Genomic DNA, 19,022 nt, shown 5'->3' on the forward strand with positions numbered 1-19,022 from the left:
ACCAGCAGAGTACGATTGAGGGCAACAGGCTTTACAGACCCAGGAGTCACACTGGAGTTTATATTTGCTGCTGGCAATTCCAAGGTTTGCTACAACAGCCACAGCAGATGAATCTCCTCTCTAACTGCAGAATAAACAAGGAAAGGAAAGGAAAGGAAACGAAACTTTGTCAAACATAAAGGATGTCTGTTTACCTCTAGCAGACACAGCTTATTGGAGTGTTTTGCAAGTCAAGAGATAAAGCCTTAAATGGGGACAGCCAATGCACAAAGATGAGTGCTCTTCCAGCTTTTCAAGTTTTGGGTAATTGTGGCCATGGCTAATTTTCATACCATGATGGCTTAACAGTTATGTGCCTGTGACTGTGCAGCCCAACTCACATGGGAAATGCTTCTTGGAGCCTAATAAGCACTGAGGTGCACATCCTGCGTGCTGCCATGGCAACAGCAGGATGCAGGAGAGCTGGGAGGGCTGGCTGCCAGGAGCTGCTGCACTTTGGCAAGAGAACTGCCCTTCGGATGTCCAAATCAGTTTAATTACCAGCTGTGGAAAATACCTGGTGTCTAGTGACTGATTCTTCAAACAGGGGATACCCCTGTGAGCAGAACGAACCCTTTGGTTGCTGGGCCAGCACAGCTGTGCAGTGGGGGCCAGGCAGGCCTGGGGACACTGCCATGCAGTGTACAGGCTGGCAGTGTTTGTGCAAAACTGTCAGGGCTGATAAGGAAGCCCAGGAAAGTTCCATTGATGGTTTTCTGGCATTCAATGTCAGATTGTGTTGGGGGTTTTGTTTCTACCTTGCTTTCCTGGTCACTGCTGATGCCTGTCCCTTTTGCTGCTGACAGGGCACGTGCAGGGCAGTCTTCACTCCCTGCTGACCTCCTCTGGACAGAGCTGAGTGGGCTTTTGGCAGGAGAGCTGGTACCAACAAGTTTTGTCCCATGGAGAACTGTGGTACTTTGGCACTTATTTGCCCCAGGTGAGGTGTTTTCCTTGCTGAAAAAGATCATAGCTGTGCAACGCTGGGGCTGTGTTTGCCAGGTCAGCCAGCAAGAGAAGTCCCCTGCCTAAGGAGTGGCAGTGTCCATGGGAACTGGTGGCTTGGATACCCTGTGTTCTCTCAGTTTTCCTCTGTGGCAGAGACTTCCAGCAGGGCAGCGATGCCTGGGCTGTGTTGTAGCCAAGGAAACCACATGAGGCCCTGTCACTGGGTGAGGGAGGACAGTGGGATGGGAAATTAAAGGGGGGAACATGTAGGAGAACAGGGACATGAAATAATTTAAATGCAGTTCCTATGACGTACTCTGCCAGCTTGGGTAGGTACCTGTTAATTCCAAGCTGAACCAAAATCAACTGGTTTGGGGAGTTTTTTTATTCCATTTGACAAACTGAAGGAATATGATTAAATTATCATTGACCTGACACCATTTTGTTTTGACATATCTCTGCTCAAGCTGTGGTAAAAGTTAGTATTTCCCACTCCTGAGCCTTGACATGAAAGAAAGCAAGTGTTTTGCATCAGCCACCACTGCTGATTTCAGTTGCAGGATGCACCCTTAGCAGTGGGTTTCCTGCCAATGTTTTGAGCGTTGCTACAGAGCTCAGGGGAGTGATGGCTGATAAAAAGCCTGAGTCTTCTGATATGGCCGTTCACCTGGTCTGCAAATCACAGCCCAGGTACCTCCATGCCAGATCCAGCCCATGAAATTAGAGGGTGGTTATCAAAGGATGCTCTGAGTGTCTCACAGCTCTCTGCTGAGGGCTTGGGTAACCTGGTGAGCTCTCCCAGGAAGAGCCTGCATGGCTGTAATGCCAGCATGGAGTGGCTTGTGTGACATATGCTCCACGTGAATTCCCTGCACCCTCCACAGGTGCATCATTTGGCTGAAAACAGAACACTCATGGCTAATTATGTGTTGCTTTGCTACCTGCTAATTAAGGAAAGCTGCAAAGCTGAGATCTCTGGGGTAGTGACCACCTGACTGAGTGCAGAGGTGAAGGATAAAAACTTGGGAGAGAAACCTGGAATGGGCAATACAATAGTGCTTGGTTGGGTTTTCATAACATTCATGATTTACTGACATTCTTGTTCAGAAATACAGCAACATGACTGGGATAAAGAAATGTATGTAAAGGTCACAATTCCTAACTCAAGGGAAGCAAACACATTGCAGTAGGAAAAGCCACTTGTTATCTGGCTGGAAAAGAAACCCAGTTGTGTTGGCACAGAAGCATTCTGGAAAATTAAACAGCAGGAAGGGAAATGACGCTGTGGCTCCACAGGTGTGCAGGAGGCCATCAGAAAGGAGCTCCCTTGCCCTGCAGGCTTCTGAGAAGGCTGAGGGGAGCTGCAGGGGTGGCTCCCACTGCTGGGAATTCAGCTGGGGTTCCTGGGGCTGAGCATCCACGGCAGAGGCAGAGCTGAGAAGGTCTCTGACAGACTAAGCAAACTCTGACCAGCAATGAGATCTCATATTGCTCCATGGCCCCTGTGCATTGCAGATGTACAGATGCACACCTCTGGCCATGGCTTCACCTTGGTACCTAGGCTGACAAATGCCATGGGGAGGTTTCTTCATGTAACATATACCTTGAAGAGTCTCATTATAGTTCCAATATAGGGCTGGATTTCAAAACCAGAATGGTGCCACAAGCTTCTGAAATTAACATCTGGTTAAAGCCTGGCTTATAGGAACTTTTAAAAACTCTTGATATAACACAAGATGAAAATGAGCCTGAATATGGAAAAGCTGTACAAAAATATTCATGATGTGTGTCACTATGTATCTTCTTTTACAGGGCATCTGACGTGAATCAGGATATAACTTAGGGGCTTACTGAACTGTGTTATCGAGGTGTTGATGGCTCTCAGTTCTGCACCACAGCAGCTGAAGCTCTGTCGTAAGGGATGGATGACTAAATGACAAGGCACAGATGATGTGCCTCCTGTGGAAGCATCTATGGAAGATGTAAATGGGTATGAGATACTATTCATTTTATCAGTAATGAAATATCTGCAATACAAAATAACCTTCTTGTGTGCTAAGATTTCGGTATTGTCTGGCTTGCCTGGAGAACATAATGAAACTATGGCACCAAGAGATAATACAACTGCAAGCTGAATTAACTGCAGGTTTTGATCCTGTGGCTATGTAAGACTTTATTTGTGTTTTCTTGTTAAGCTAAATTGCAATAATTAATTATTCTTTTGCGGAAAATATATGCTAGTTTCTAATACCATTCTGTAGAAAAGATGAGACTTAGAAAAGCTTTAAATGTAACCTCATGAAAAAGTATTCTGGGCAGCACCAACATCTTAATGGCTAAAAAGACACAAAAAATTAGTCCATACAAGAACCAAACCTTTAGCTCTCCTTTGTACATATCTAATAGTAACAGGAAGGGAATGGAGTGACTTGCTGCATGAAGACATTACTTGTATTTTACTAGTACTAAAGCCTTTTATTGGTCAGGGAGACCCAGCAGAACAGAAACAATAATTATTTCCTGTAGTACTAGTTTTACAACAGTGGAAATGCACCCAGTTGGCAAACCCCTTTAAATGAAAGCAATGAAGGCATCTCATGGCTTGAGATTAAACATTTCCCCAGCAGTGCCAGTGAAGACTCACATTCCTCTTTCCTGAAGTGAACCTGCAGTCATTCAGACAGATTGATTTGGGTGGGTAAAATCGCCTTTCAGTACCTGGTGCCTGCTCCCCTGACACTGTTTTCTTGCAGGATCTCCTGGAGACCTAAATGAGGCCTCTAAAGGTTAACCTGTGAGCAGGTGTAGGATGCCAGGAGGGAATGTTCACCCAGCTGCTCTGAGGCTGATGACGTGCACAGGTAACCCAAGAGCCTGTTGCACAGCTTTTGTGCCTGGGGTTGCTGTGGGATCCTACAGAGCTGGCTGGCTCTGTCCCTGTGTGTGCCATGCTCTTGATGGCTCTGTTTTCTTCCTTGTCCCTGTTGTGCCATGCCCACCCCAGCTCTGTCCCTGTTGTGCCATGCCCACATCACCAGGCTGTGCTGGCCCTCCTGAGCACGTGCCTTTCAGCTGTGTTTGAATTCAATGTGCAATGCCTGTTGCCCAGTAACTCTCTGGCTGCACGGTCCTATTCTGTGCTGCCCTGTCTGGATTATTCAGGAATATCTGGGAACCTGTGTCCCTGAACTGTCTGTTATCAGGAAGCCCTAAGAAGCTTTTACTGTACTCTGTTTATTTTTCCATTCCCTCCCACACCTCACACAACATGGGGCAACAGCACAGGATGCAGTCAAATAGTGACCTACAAACACCACTGTGAGTAAGGCTTTTTAAATTGCTTTTAAAAGATCCCAAACTACAACTTGGTCTCAAACAGTACCTTCCCAGGGGTGCTCATTCCAAAGGACCACTTGGAGTACCCATTTCACTTCACATATATTCATGGCTTTCAGATGGAACAATTTCCTTTGTTATCCCACCTGGACAGGAAGGTTGTTGTTAAATATGGTCAGAAAATGGGAGTGAAAATACAAAAGCTGTGGTACAAAACCTCTTCTTGTTGACAGTGGCACTTGAAATGTGCTGCATCATCAGGTTTGATGTTCTGAAAGAACAATTTTTTTTTACTTTTTGGCCCAGGTGGATGATTCTTAGAGCTTTTCCTAATGTCTTTAATAGCAGTGATGATATGCAGCTTATAGAATTCTGCAGCAATTGTTGCTCATTAGTCACTGACACAAGGCTTTGCACAGCAGAATCTATCTACAGGTGCCACAGGGAGAAGACAAGAAAGAAAAATGTGTCATACTCTGAGGTAAACAGCTTTATTCCCTATTAGTCTGCCAGAGGCTGAATTAGTAATTGATGAAGCACTTTGCCACGATGAGATTTGTTTAGTCCACTTAGGATTTGTTTTTTGCTGTTAACACAGAGCTAAACAAGCGAGGCTGTGTCTACATGCTCTTGTGCAGAGAGGAGCTTGCTGGGTGCCTGGTGCCTGTCAGCTGCGAGCCACATCCCCGGCAGCGCGGCTGCCTTGTTTGCACAGCGCCGAGGGGAGGGCCAATGTTCCCACAGTTACTCATCCCTGCACCGCACCCCCTCCCTGCACCAGGTGCTGGAGCTGTCTGTGCCTGGCCAGGCAGGGCAGGCACGCCGTCTGCCGCACAGGAATGCGGCTGTCACACACACAGCGCTGCTGGCAGGCTGGGCAAGGGCTGGTGACAGCCTTGGGCGGGGTGGGGGTCATGGCACCTGCAGCCAGCTCTGTGGCAGTGTGAGCAAAGTGGCTCCTCTGCCTAGGGAACGCACCTGTGGGAAGGTCGGGGCTTTTTCCATCTTTAACACACCCGAATGCTTATTAAGATCTGAGAAAGGCAGAAGCCCATATTGTTAAGGTCACCACCAAATTTTCAGAAAGAAGCTGATGCTGCTACGGGAAAAAAAAAAAGAAACAAGAATATAGAAAAGAAACTCAAATCCCTATCTCAAAAAGTAAATCCAAACCAAATTAAATTTTCAAAGCCTCCTCCCTGGTCACAAATCCCCTATTTTTCTTTTGAAGGTCAGCAATAGATGATGCAAGAACAGGGCTGAACTTCCAGCCCATTAGGCTCTGTGGAGCCAGGCAGCAGACGGGTGATGTGGTGTGTCTGCATACCTCCCCCAGGCATTGGAGAAGAGGTAAGATGCAAAACCCTTTCTGCAGTGCAAGGAGGTACAAGATCCTTCTCATCCTCAAGGGAACACACTGCTGCCACAGGGGTGCCATGGGACAAGCTCATGGACTGTGGGAATCACTCCTAGAAGAGACAGAGATGGCAAAAGGAGAAGGCATTTGAAAAGCCTTCTGAAATGTTGCCTTCCCTGGCTAAAAGGGCTCACCTTGAAGGCACCTGAAGGGCTTCTGAGCCACTCCAGACAACTTCCCAGTGCTGACTGTCCTGTGTGAAACAAGGAACTCGGCTCAGTCAGGAAGGCAGAGGTTTGTCAGAGCCCAGTGTCCCACTGGAATACCCTCATCCTCCAGCTTGAAGTGTTTGTCTCTTCTATCAGCCTTGGCAGTGGGGCAGTTTAAGGGATCACTCCACACTTCTGTTGGCATAAAGCTGGTACCTATTTTCCCTATGGAAGCAGGAGTTACTGAACTGGTTTAGGTGCCTGTGACTGGAGTCCCTGTGAACAGTGTGGGTTATTCTGGCACAGCTACAGTGGAAAAGTGCTAATCCCCACATCTGCACTTGTTAAACCTTTTAATTAAAGATCACTTTGATGAAAGTGCAAGGCTGAGAGGTCAGGGTTTTGCTACAGCACTCGAGACCCAAGAAATGGCAGCTGTGAGTGGTAGTGGGCTTTGAGACCTGCCCTTTGGAGCTCTAGTGGAAAAGATGAAGAGGCACCAGCTCCTATGCTCTCCATCTGTATGGGGGCAAAGCCAGACCCAAGAGGAATTTGGGTCTGATTCACAGCTGAGCAGGGAAGGTGACCTAAAACTGCCCCACATCAGTGACTTCATGTAAGTCATCTGACTGATGTGTGAGGGATTCACCAAAAGAGAGAAATTAAAAACTTCCAAAACCACCTTGGAGGACTGGGTTCTCAGATGAAAACGTGCTTAAATGTGTGGAACCCAGGAAGAAAAGGCTACATTAGTGCAGCCACAAGAGCACACAGCTCCTCTGGAAAGAATAAGAATGCTGTGAATTCTGATTGTTTGCTTGCCCTTTTGTTTTCCTCCTGTGGTATTTACAGTGCCCTGGTACTCACTCAGCTTTCCTAGCTAAGCTTTCACAGCTAGGGAGGTGGATGGAGCTGCCTGGAATCCTGGCATCAGACACCTGACAGGCGCCTTCCTGCTTCAGGCATCCTGCAGGAGGCAGAAGGGCAGAGGCAGCTTGGCTGTGCTCCTGTGTGGGGAACAGGACCCCAACAGAATGGGGATTCCCCAATGCACCTGCCCCACTGACTTCTGGAAGAAGTTCCTCTCAAACCTGTGTGTCACTCCCAGGCATCGCTCCTATTTCCCTGGGGAAATACTGACCCTAAATAGGCAGAATATGGTGTGTTTGAGATGCTGAAGACACCAAACTGCTGTTTGCTGGGGTCTCCAGACTGCCAGGCTGGCTGCCAGCTTGTTAAACACTCACTGATGTGCCATTAGGGAGCTGAAGTGTCATCAGTGTCATAAACCTGAACCTGTAGCTTAATTTAGGGGCTTGTCAGACATATGGTAATGGGCTGGTAAGGCTTGGTGAAAGGTGGTGTCTGCAGGCATCTGTAAATTTTTAATCTCTATATACAATAAAATATTACACATTAGCTTTTGCTCTTGCTGGCAGATTTCTTGTGGGAAGATCTACTTTGGGACTCCAGTGGCACTGAATACTGAGCAAGTGACAGAAATAGGGAGTTTGGAGCAATGTCTCTGCTGGCATAGCTCCATTGCAGCCAGAGGGTGAAATCCCAGCCCTGTTGAGATGCACGGGACTTGTGCCAGGCTTCAGCTGCTGAGAACTCTTTTAGCAACTCAACCCTGATTCTGCTTTGGACTGAAACCTCCTTGTGGATCTCATCCTAGAAACACTTGCATCTTTCACACAGAAGAAAAATGTTCTGCAGCAAGCGAATGGGCTTGGAAATGATTTAAACTTCATCAGAGGAACCCTTGCTGTAGGCATTCACTGTGGGCTAAATTTGGGTTGTGTGGTAAGACAGAGTGGCTCAGAGACACCCAACTCCCTCAGTGATGGAAGGGCTCAAGCTTTGGCTGTAGTCACAGTTTATTGGATGTGCTCCCTGTTACTCCTGTGAACAGCAGGAGCAAAGTTTTGGTGCTCTCAGTGTAAATCATTCATGCAGTCAGGGCTCTCCAATTTTTTTAAGACCAGGAACCCTAGATATTGCCAGTGTATCTCTCTCTTCTCTTTACAGTGTATATTCCGGTCCTGGCATCCCAGCTCCTTTTCCAGGCCTATCCATTGTCCCAGGGTATTTGCTGGCAGCTCTTGAGGATGAAGACACACCTGCATCAAAGTCCCTGAGCTCCTGTTTGTGTGAGACCACAGCCCCAGAAAGGTCAGAGAGTGGTGCTTCCATTACCCACGGCTGTGACTTGATAACCTTATGGTTCTGAGGTCAAAAAGCAGGAAAAGAAGTGCTGAAAAACCAAAATAAATTATTAATAATTCTGGTTTCTTTATACATTACAAAGAAGCAGGATGGGGAAAAATGTTTTGCTTTGCAGGTCACCTTCACAGCAAATAGGAATCATTCAGTCACTGCTGGATAATACCAAGGGCACTCTCAGAGGCTGGAAATTGGAATGATTAAAAAAATATGAGCAAGATTTTAAGTGTCTCTGAGAAACAAAGAGAGCAAAATTGTTCATCAGTGGTGGAACAGACACTGTAAACAATGTATTTAATGAATCTGGAAGGCTCTTGTCAGGGAGCAGATGACCAGCTCTGTCTTTCCAGCACAGTTCCAGTCCCTCACTGAAGGAGCTTGTGACCTTGCCTTCCTATCCCACACATCAAGCTTTCTGCAGCTGTGTCTCTTTTTGCATTTGAGGAAACAGGAAATATTTCACAGAATCACAGAATCAATGAAATTGGTTGGTGAGCTAGCACAGGTTGCCAAGGCTTGTGTCCAGTTGGGTTTTGAGTATCTTCATGGAGTGAGATTCTACCACCTTTCTGCACAACTGACTTGTTTTTGGGCATTCTCACAGTAAAAAAAAAGAAATTAAAAAAAAATTGTGTTTCGGTGCAATCTGCTGTTTCAGTGTGAGTTTATTACCCTGTCAGTGAGCACTACTGAGAACAGTCTGCCTCTCTCTTGCAGGTGATCTTGGAAAGCCAGGCAGCTTTTCTGGATGCTGTGATCCCCAGGACCATGTCACAAGCAGATCCCTGAAGAGGTCAAGGTCGGCTCTTCAAAATCAGAGTTGTGGTCTTGCTTTTTGTGCCACTGTTCCCTCTCAGGGAGTTCAGGATTCTGTCTCACAGGCACTGCACCAAATGCTGACCCACCTTCACATTTCCAAGCAGTTCTTCCTCAATTCTGAGGTCCAGCAGAGCACCCTTGCTTATTAGCTCTTCTATCAGCCACACCAGGGAGTTGTCAGTGTGCTCCTGAACTCGCCTAGATTGCTTGGGCCCCTCCCTGTGTAGTCATTTCTAGCTCAAACCTTTTCCTACCAGCTTCAAAAGAAACCTTGGTATAAAATAAATCCTCCATGCTTGCTGCTGGTCCCTGTGCTCCCACTGCAGGCCTGGTGCAGCATTCCAGGTGTGCTGGCTGTGAGCCCACATCTGCACCTCTGCAGCTGCTCTGGAGTACCAGCACTTGCCTTCCTGGAGACAGATGTTCACCTGAAACCATGTCACCAGTGACACTCCACATAAGTGCTCTTGGTGAAGTGGTTTAGTGTTTTTCAGCTAACCACACTTGTGACTTCCTTTCTGCTCAAGGCTTGCCATAATGTGAATAAACTTAACTTGTTATTTTGGGTAATTTTTTTCCTTGAAAAATTGAAGGGTTCTCCTCAAATCTATTGTGCTTGAGGTTGAAAACACAGGATACAAAATTATTGTTTCCAAGGGCTCTAAATAGATGCGGCGGACAAAATGAAGGAATGAAGGCAGAAAAACCACCTATGCATGAAAAAAACGTTCCCAGTTTTAAATAAAGGTTAAAGTATTTTTGTCCAACCTTTGCTAGAGACGCTGTCATTCCTAGAGTTTGGCTTGAAATCCTTCCCAAGTGACTAAATTAAAGCCATTCATGTACTGAAATACAGTTGATGACTCTGAAAGTTTTAGTGCTACCGTGTTATAGATCCCACCAGGAGATAGGCCCTGAGGGAGTCTGTCATTTCCCTCATCTGCACTCACTGAAGGATTCAGTACAGAAGTGGATTAAGCTCTTGGGGGCTTTAAGCATACTCTCAGACTCCTGCAGTATATTTCATTCTGAGCCCTGAGTGACACCCAGCAAGGCTCTGCTGCCTGCACACAAATATTGCTCAAAATTCCTTGGGCCAGAGCTCTTGTGTGGCAGAACGTGCGGCCAGGCATTTCACAAGCACTGTCATCTCTGGATTTCTGCTCACACAAATAGAAAGGGAAAGCTCAGCCAGCTAGGTTTGGCTCTGACACGGAGCAGCAGTGCACACACACTGCTCCGCTGCCCTTCCTGAGGGGGAGGGCTGAATTACAGGTGTTGGGGTTGTTCTGCCTCACAGAGATTCTCTTAGGATCCACCACCAAGGGTGTCACAATGCTTGGGGGCTTCTCCACCACCTCGATGCCTCCTGCCTGGAGCAGCTCCCTTCCCTCATATTTTACACCCTGCCTGCAGCCAAGCTCAAGGGAGTAACGCTTCTCCTCAAGAAGCTGCCGGCAGAATTCAGATGCTTTGAGAGCGTTTTTAGTGTTCATCACGATTGAGGCTCTCATTTTAAGCACAGGAAAACCTAAAGCAGGCACAACCCCTGGCTCTCCCTACATGCCTCTAGCATTCGGTCCCAGGGTCAGAATGATGTGGTGTAGCCCTGCCAAACCCCGAGGTGCCCGCAGCCCCGACAACAGCCTTTTCTGCTCGGCGGAAACCAACATCAGATACCTTCCGGAAAACAAAAAACTAACTAACTGACAAATCTTTATTTCTTTATTTCCCGTGAAGGAGGGCAGAACTGCCGGGAAATCGCCCTCCGGGAAACCTGTGACAACGCTCCTCTCAATGTTACAGTGGGGGCTTAAAATGGCGCGGAAGGGCAGCGAACCGCTCCCTCACTCGGCTGTGCTGCACCGGCCGCTCTCGGGGCGCGGCGGGGCTGCTGCCCGGAGGGAAGCCAGTCGGTGGGCGAGGGGCTGAGGGGAAGCCGAAGGGGTGAGGGGAGGCCGGGGAGCTCACGGAGCACACCCGGCTCGGCAGCCCCGGCTCAGCAGCGGCAGCGCCCCGAGAAGGAGAAGATGGCGGCAGCAGCGTTGGCCAATCAGCGCGCGCCGCTGGCTCGCGCCCGCCCGTTACCCAGTCCCGGCGCTCCGCGTGCCCCGGACGGTTCCATTCGCCGCAATCGCCCCCTCCCGGCGCCCGCGTTGGTGGCGCCCGGCCGGTATAAAGCAGAGCGCGGCGCACGTGTGCTCCTCAGTGCCGGCGGGAGAGGGAGGCGGGGTGGTCTCTGTGCTGGTGGTGTCGGTGTCGAGAGGGAGCGGTGGGGGTCGGGCGTGCCGCACAGTCACCGCACAGCCCCTCGGTGCTCGTGTCCCCGTCCCCTGTGAGGGTCGCCGGTGCCCCCCTGCCCGGCCCCGCGCTGCTTCTGCTCCCCCGCGGGATGCGGGCTCGGCCCGCCCCGCTAGCCCTCATCCCCGCGCCGGCCGCAGCATGAGCGCGGCGAGCGACACGTATTTCCTCATAAAAGACATAAAACCCGGACTGAAAAACTTAAATGTCATCTTTATTGTGCTGGAGATCGGTAAGTGGCGCCCGGCACGCCCCACCCCCGGGCCGCCCACGCGTGTCACGGCGGGCGGGGGGGCCGGCGGCGCCGTGCCCCCCCTGAGCCGCGCTTCTCCCCGCAGGGCGAGTCACCAAGACCAAGGACGGGCACGAGGTGAGGTCCTGCAAGGTGGCGGACAAGACGGGCAGCATCACCATCTGCGTGTGGGACGAGATCGGCGGCCTCATCCAGCCGGGGGACATCATCCGCCTGACCAAAGGGTGCGTACGGGACCGGGCCGCGCTGCCCTTTGTCACCCGCGGGGCCCCTCCAGGGCCACGGGGGACACGGCCGCCGCCTCCGACCCGCTCCCTGTAACCGAGCCAGCGCCCTAAGGTCACTTGCCAAATTAAACCCACCTTTCTTTCCCAGGCCGGAACATGCCTAGCGTGAGCGTGCAGGCTAGGAGGGGCTTGGGTTTGTAATGAGGAGGTGGTGGTGGAGAGATTTGTGTTGGCTTTAAAAAGCTCCCGAAGAAAATACTTCTGGGGCAGGGGGAATGCAACAGTCGGTCCTGGCCTGTAAATCAAGCAGGGGAAGTCCAAAGCATGTTCTTATTTTCACAGCTAGTTCTTTGCTCTGGCAGTCAGCTCAGTAATGAAAGGTGAGGTTGATTACATATCACGCAGAAAAGTTGCTTTTCATTGGAATGACGTAACAAAAGTGACAGGCAGAAGAGAACCTTTTCAGTTTCACTATAAAACTTCATTCTAGGGCTACACTGTAGAATGTGTTAATTTGTTTCGGTGCAAATAGTTCCTCAGAGGTCATTTAATTGGAAAAGGAAACAAACCCACCCCCCAAACTTAATGTGAGAATGCTAGAGTCAATCTGAAAATCCTTTTCCGTGTCACTTAATTGTCACTAGCAGAGTGATAGTAAGTTTTCATTTGAGTTCTTCATCATGTCAGTTAGGTTGCACTTTTAGAAATCCATTACACTGATCCTTTGGCCTACGGCACTCCAGGATCTGCAGTGTGTGTAAGGTCCTGTTAATTTGTTTTTATCAAAAAGTAGGTGAAAGGCAACTCAGGCTGCTAACTGAGCTGCTCTAAGTTGTTCGAGTGTAATTCTCAGTTCTGGACTGGAATTGCATGACCCTTGCCACCAAAACTACAGCTGCTTCCTCCTATGCAAATGTCCTTTACACGAAGGGGCTGACTCCTCAGCAGAGGTGGTTCTGGGGAAGGCTGCTTGCGTGGAGAGCACGTGGAGCTCAGGGATGGGTGGAACTAAACCAGAGCTCCGGGCCAGCACAAAGCCCCGTGTGTAGATGACATTGAAACAAATTAAGAGCGATACTGTTCAGCTGTATTACTGTACTCCCTTCTGTGGCTGGCTTACTGTAACTGCTCTGGAGTCATGGCATCCTTTAATCTAAAAAACTGAGCTTGGCTTGTATGTATTAAATTTATGAGCTGACATCACTGTTTCTGGTGGGTGGCAAAGTCATGCCTTCATTTACATGAATTGCATGCTCCCTTAGGACTGCGGAGGGAGTGAAATGGCAAAAGCTAAATCCATTCTGGTTTGGCTCTCATCTTCAGAGAACTGGCATACAGGCCTCTCCAAATACAATGTTATATTTAAATAGAACTGAGTGTGTGGTGTTGCCATTGCAAGGCAGGTACATTTCAGCTCTGTAGGCTAATGTGGCCTCGTAGTGCAGGATGTCCTCTGATTCAAGCAGAAAAGCTACACAGGCACCACGAGTGAACATGCTTTTTTTTTGCCCCTTGCTGAATTTCAGGCTGCATATGCATTCCTCTGCAAAAGCAGACACTGTTGTTTACTTCTGTAAGTTAGTGAACCCATTTACAGGAAGGTGTTGCACTTAATATTTCTGAATTAAAAATTAGTGCTGGAGTTTAGTGCTTTATGGCCAGCTCTTTTTGAGATAAAAACCAATGCTTGCATACCTGGAATAACTTTGTGCTGGAGGTTGTTAGTCATATGGTTTGCTGGGTCTTTTCCCAGTAAATATATGTTTGACTTGCATTTATTGTTTGGTGGCTCTTTTCCTTTTTTTTTTCTGCCACAAGACTGCCTGGCTAGCTGGTTATTAAAGGTTAAGCAGTGAGGGAGTCTTTAAAGTGAATCTGTGAAGTGCAGAACACTAATCCTTGTTCTGGATGGAAAGCTCCCCAGATGGTATCTGCATTTACAGCGCCTGTGCTTTCCTGCTGAAGTGCAGAACAGGTTATCACTGCCCTGGCAGTGCTGTCCCCTCCTGCCAGCCTGGCTCCTCCCTGGTGCCTCCTCAGGGCCCTGCCTGTGGCCGGATGTCTCCCAGTCTCAGCAGATAAGGCAGAGGGCAAGAGGAAGGTTTGTTATCTCTGTTCCAGAGATACAGCCGGAGTGAGGAAGTGGTGACTTGTCCAGAGTGGTGACTCGTCCAGAGTGGTGACTCCTCTGAGTGCAGTTGCTGAGGCTCCCTGTACCTGTGCTAGAAGACACACGCATTCTTTTTAACTGCCTTGCACTGTGCCTGTGTTTCTGGTCTCTGTTTTCCTCATTCTCTGCACATACACTATGCCCCTCGCTGAAGGGAACAATTACACAGAAGGTTTTGTATGGCTCAGATTTCAGTGCTTGAAGTCAAGTGCCACCATAAAGAATAGAGTGCACTCACCCTGTCTTTGTGAGGGAACATTCCTGCAATCAAAAACCTATTTCAGTGTCTTTCTATGCATCACTTGAAGTTTGGTGGCCAAACTTGTGCCTTTAAAAAACCCAGTCTGGTAAGGACCTATATTAAGAATGGAAGCACTTTTGATCATGCACATTTAGGAGCATTAGCTGTTCTCCAGCAAGCAAAGGTGATTCTTCTGGCTCCTGCTGAAAGCAGAACTGAGAGTTGTCACCAAATATAACACAGACACTGCTTTTGGCAAAATGCCTTTTCTCTGCAGGACAAGTCATAAGGGTTGTTCCAGTCAACCAAAGAGCATTCAATCTCAAAATAATTGGCTGCTTTCCTGGAATTGTCAAAGGAGTCTGCTGAGCTTCCGGTACCTTTTGCTAGAAGTAGTACATGGGGATCTATAAACAATTGCTGTTGGTGACTTTGGGGTCCCTGGGAATTTTTTTGGTCCATGCTGGTGTGTAATACTTGTTAACTTTATGGAAGATAGCATCCTTCCACTTCCTCTGTCAGCTCATTCACTAAGAAACTGCTTCACTTGTCCTTTCTCTGGCCAGGTACGCATCTCTGTGGAAAGGATGCCTGACACTTTACACAGGACGAGGAGGGGAGCTGCATAAAATTGGGGAGTAAGTATTGTGTGTTCATACCTCTCAGCAGAGTGCCATGGTAAGTATGAGACCTGGTAGCTCTTAGGAAATGGAATTCAGGGCAGCAAAAGTGCGTTCTCAGTTGGTGGTGGATGTAATGAGCTCTGGCCCTGTCTGAACTGTAGGTACTTTGAGGAAAATCAGCCTCCATCATTGGCACAGGTCTAGGAGGAGGAAATGTATAAATGACAGTCTGCTTTGCTTACCTGGGCCTTATCTTGATTAACCACTTCATTTTGGTGGGAGCCTTTTGTGTGTGTGTCATCGTTGAGGGCCAGGCAGTGCAGAGAAGGAAGAGCAAGGTCACTGCAGTGAATCATAGCCAAGCAGAAACAGGCCTCATTAAACCTGCTTTAAACTGCCCACAGACTGGGGCAACAGCTCCTGCCCAAGAGCAAACATGAGTAACATTCTTGAGCAATAGAAAAAATAGCAACCTTTTCTACTAGAAGAGTACTTCCTCTGTTGCACAAAGTGCTGTGGGAAACCCTGCAGTCATCAGGGAAGTGGGGCTCTGGGGTTATTACATATCCTCCTATATGGTTCAGAAATGCCCAGTGTTCAGATTGATTTACACACAAAAAAAAAAAAATACAGATTGACTTGTGCAAAATCCATTACCTCAGAAGGGTTACCCAGCTGACTTACTCCCCAGCAGGCTGGAGTGATGAGAGTCCTTATCTGAGTTGTACCTCCCAGCAGCAGGTGGGAGCTCCGCTTGTGTTTAACCATTCCAAGCAGTGTAATGATCCAGATCTTTCTTCCTCTGCCATAATTTCCATGTTGTGAGTTGATGGGCCTATTCTGCCATGGTCCCCTTGAGTGGAAGAGGATGAGAGCATCCTTTTCATTCCAGTTTCATTGCCTGTTTTGGGCTCCTCTGTGCTATTATTGTTAATGGGGCCCTGCATAGTGTGGGAGTGAGTTTTCTCTAGAGGTGTAACGCAGTCCCTGTCTGGGAGCAGGCTGGGTGACTCAGTGCCTCAGGTGACCTTGTGAGTGGGTGCTGGACAAGATTATGCAGCTGGAAGAGGGACAAAGGGAGCCCTTTCATCACCTTTTGTTTTATTTAGGCCAGTTTACCTCCTTGATTAAATGAATGCTTGCCTCTGCTTGATTGAAATGCCCTCACCAGGAAGATGTGGCAGCCTCACCACAAGCCTATAAAGGGATCAAAGAGCCTTTTAATACCTACAGATATTTTCTGAACAGTGGGGTCTGGATTAATTGCTTCTAGGTGATGGGATGTCAAGAATATATGCTCTGTGAATTGTGAAGTTGAGAACTCTGTTAAAAAATGGCTTTAGAACTTGCTAATAATCCTAATTTCTTCCCAGGTTCTGCATGGTGTACTCAGAAGTGCCAAACTATAGCGAACCCAACTCGGAGCACGTCGGGCAGAACAAACTGGTATGTTAAACTTGTCTGAGGCTTGTGGCATAAAGTGCTCTTTGTTCTCAATATTTTACACTAGGTTGTGATCAGATGTGACTCTTCTTGAAAAAGGGACTCAGAGATATATAGCTAGAAATGAGCCAATAATTGAAGTAGCAGATAAATTCCATGTGGAGCCACTGTAAGAACACAGAGGGGACAAAATCAGCCCCTTTCTGTAAAAATGTGAATTTTCTTTCTCTGATCCATGTCTTTTTTCTTTTTTTTTTACCCTTCTCTAAAGGCACAGGGTGAACAGAATAATATTTCTGCATCAAGTGGTATGGGTACTTGTACTTTTGGGCCACTGGGTAAGTTTTTTTCAGTTTGTAGGAGTGAAAAAATGAGAAAAACTTAATGGGAATAGAAATTTATTTCAAGGGTTCTCCATTCTTGGGATAAAAAAGTGTACTAGGCTCTAAGAAGTCATTCAGCCTGGGGCCATAACCTCAAGCATGTAAACATGAACATTTCCTGAAAATGTTTTTAGGATCTCTTCTGTAGGAGAGAGGAGGAGATTAGAATGTTTGGGGTGTCTTTATCACATAAGAGGTCTTGACTAATCTTAAATTGTTGCGATGCTTTTGAAAAGTTTTTGCAGCACTTGAAATTCTGCTTTTTTAAACTTCTGAGACATTGGCTTTAAAAATTACTTCAGTCTTGCTAGACACCATGCCTTTCCTGCCTGGTTAGCTCACAAAAACAGATGTGGTGGTAATCTGAACTCCAGTATTTGACTTATCCATATCATTTTGTGCTGTATTTAAACATAGAATCTTAAATATGAAAATGCTTCAAGGCTTTGAGCAGGTGTAAACTGAGAGGGAGCCTTAGCTACACAATGCCCATGCTCAGTAGCTGGTGTTGTAGAGCTGTTGTTGTGACCCCTCTTGCTTTAGTTGAGAAAGGGATGGAGAGAAAGTAGTTTGGGAGGGGAAGGTAAGCTGTAATTTGGGATCTTGCAGTGCCAGAGAGGCTTTTCCTTCTGGTCTTCAGGATTTGGTGTTTACTGCAAACTCCATGTATTCCCTGTTGGTTAAGTTACGTAAGGAATCAGTGATTTCAACCCATGGAACTCGTGATAATGTTTTTTCTGTCTTTTTAGGAAATGGTTTACAAACTGGACCTGAAGCAAGTGGATTTCCATTCACGTATAACCACGGCCACATTTATGCAGGTAGTGGGAGAGGCAATGGACGAGGACCTGTAAATCCAGCACCAGCTAACAGTGTTCAGCCTCTTCCCCCTGCTGTCAGTAACGGGAGGGACCCACGCAGGGCCTTTAAGAGATGACTATGCCAAATGTGGTTATACAGCTTGCTTAAACTCTACACTCTACTTGAACACTTACTGCACTTTTATTTATAGTTAACTGTGAACCAGTTTGTCCTTTGGTTTGTTTTGGTTTTTTTTTTACCTTTTGGTGTATGGAGCAAACTTGATGTGATCTATTTCTTGTTTTGCATCAGGGAAGCACAGTGAGTCTTCCTCGTACATAAAGGGGGTAGGGGGAGAAGGTGGATGTGAGGAATTAAGGGTCACAGGTGAAAATGTCTCAATTAAAACTCAGTGCCCTTTGCTGAACAGAAGACAATTTCAGTTACATACATGTATTTCTGTTGGTCAGCCATGTAGCCTTAATAGGTCTACTCTGTCCTGTGCAAGCATGTGTCGACTTCTGTTAGGGATAATGGGAGCTCTTCGTGTGGGAAGAGAAATGAAGGGAAGAGCACAAGTGCTCTGGTGAGCTGGGTGTCCTGGGAATGAATATGGCTTGTGAAGCAATAAGTGTAAGGAGATGGTGGTGCCAGACCTAGTGGTGTCTCTGGAATCAGGGAATGGGTAGCTTGGATCACAGCTGAGGATGTGGTGAGTGTTATGAAGCTTGATTCTGATTCCAGAAAGATGTACGCTACTTGAAAAATTCTCTCTAAACACCTTATCACTGTCAAGGAAAGTGACACTGATTTTTGCTTTGGATAGAAGCTTGGATATTCGTTCTTGCTTTGCATGAGATAGCAGAATAGGAGGATCTAAATTCAGACAGTGTTGGGGAATATACTCTTTGTAGCCTTTCCTTGTGTAAAAGTCCAAGGTTACTTTGCAGGAGCCTGAATTTCCAGGAGTGGACTGTTCTCAAATGCTGCATTACCCATCTCTTTGATGAGTCTGCCTACTCCTCCTTCCTTCATTCACTTTTCCAAATAAATTATGTATTAGATGAAGCTGTATATGTGGATTGCAGAGGTACTGGCCAAGCACACAGCTGCACTTGTGATGCTGTTAAGCTTTCCTTCCTCTGTTTTATATGAAACGTGAGTTATCCCTTGAAGAGCCCTCCCCACATCCTGGGGGGCAAACAGCTGATTTTATTTCTGAGCTCACAAATGCCTTGACTCTAGATGAGAGTCCAGTGCCATATTTCAGATCAGGTTCAAACACAACATGGAAACTGAGGTGTCATACTGGATTCATCTGTTTAACTCTTCTTAACTGACCTCTCAAATAAAAAAAATTGCACTAACCACATCAACAACAAATCTAACTTTCTTTCTGTCAAGCCATAAAGACTTCATGACAAAAGGCTGTTTCTGAATTGTGAGTTGTTTCTGTGGTCATTCATGTTCTTTAAATCTACCGATGTGTTACTAATGTTTACAAGTTGTTTACATTTGATACTTTTTGCTTTTGGTACTCTATCATGATCTGTTGACAATTGCTTCTAATTGGTGCAAGTTCCCTGTTTGGTGTGAAATGAACTGAAGTTTGAAATGCAAGCATCAGCAACAACAAAGTGCTGTAG

At 47.1% G+C, this 19,022-nt stretch overlaps 1 protein-coding gene across 1 annotated transcript; it reads left to right on the forward strand.

Moving 5' to 3' along the window:
- Positions 1-11,157: 11,157 nt before the first annotated feature.
- Positions 11,158-18,743, forward strand: NABP1 (nucleic acid binding protein 1). Its single transcript, XM_054278367.1, has 6 exons — positions 11,158-11,467; positions 11,574-11,712; positions 14,693-14,764; positions 16,123-16,195; positions 16,464-16,530; positions 17,325-18,743. Exons 1-6 carry the CDS (start codon positions 11,377-11,379, stop codon positions 17,510-17,512), a joined length of 630 nt encoding a protein of 209 aa, XP_054134342.1. The 5' UTR covers positions 11,158-11,376; the 3' UTR covers positions 17,513-18,743.
- Positions 18,744-19,022: the final 279 nt, after the last annotated feature.

Source organism: Melozone crissalis, unplaced genomic scaffold (genome assembly GCF_028551555.1).
Source record: "Melozone crissalis strain CALT ecotype California unplaced genomic scaffold, PUWL_Pcris_2 ptg000023l_1, whole genome shotgun sequence".
Lineage (NCBI taxonomy): Eukaryota > Metazoa > Chordata > Aves > Passeriformes > Passerellidae > Melozone > Melozone crissalis.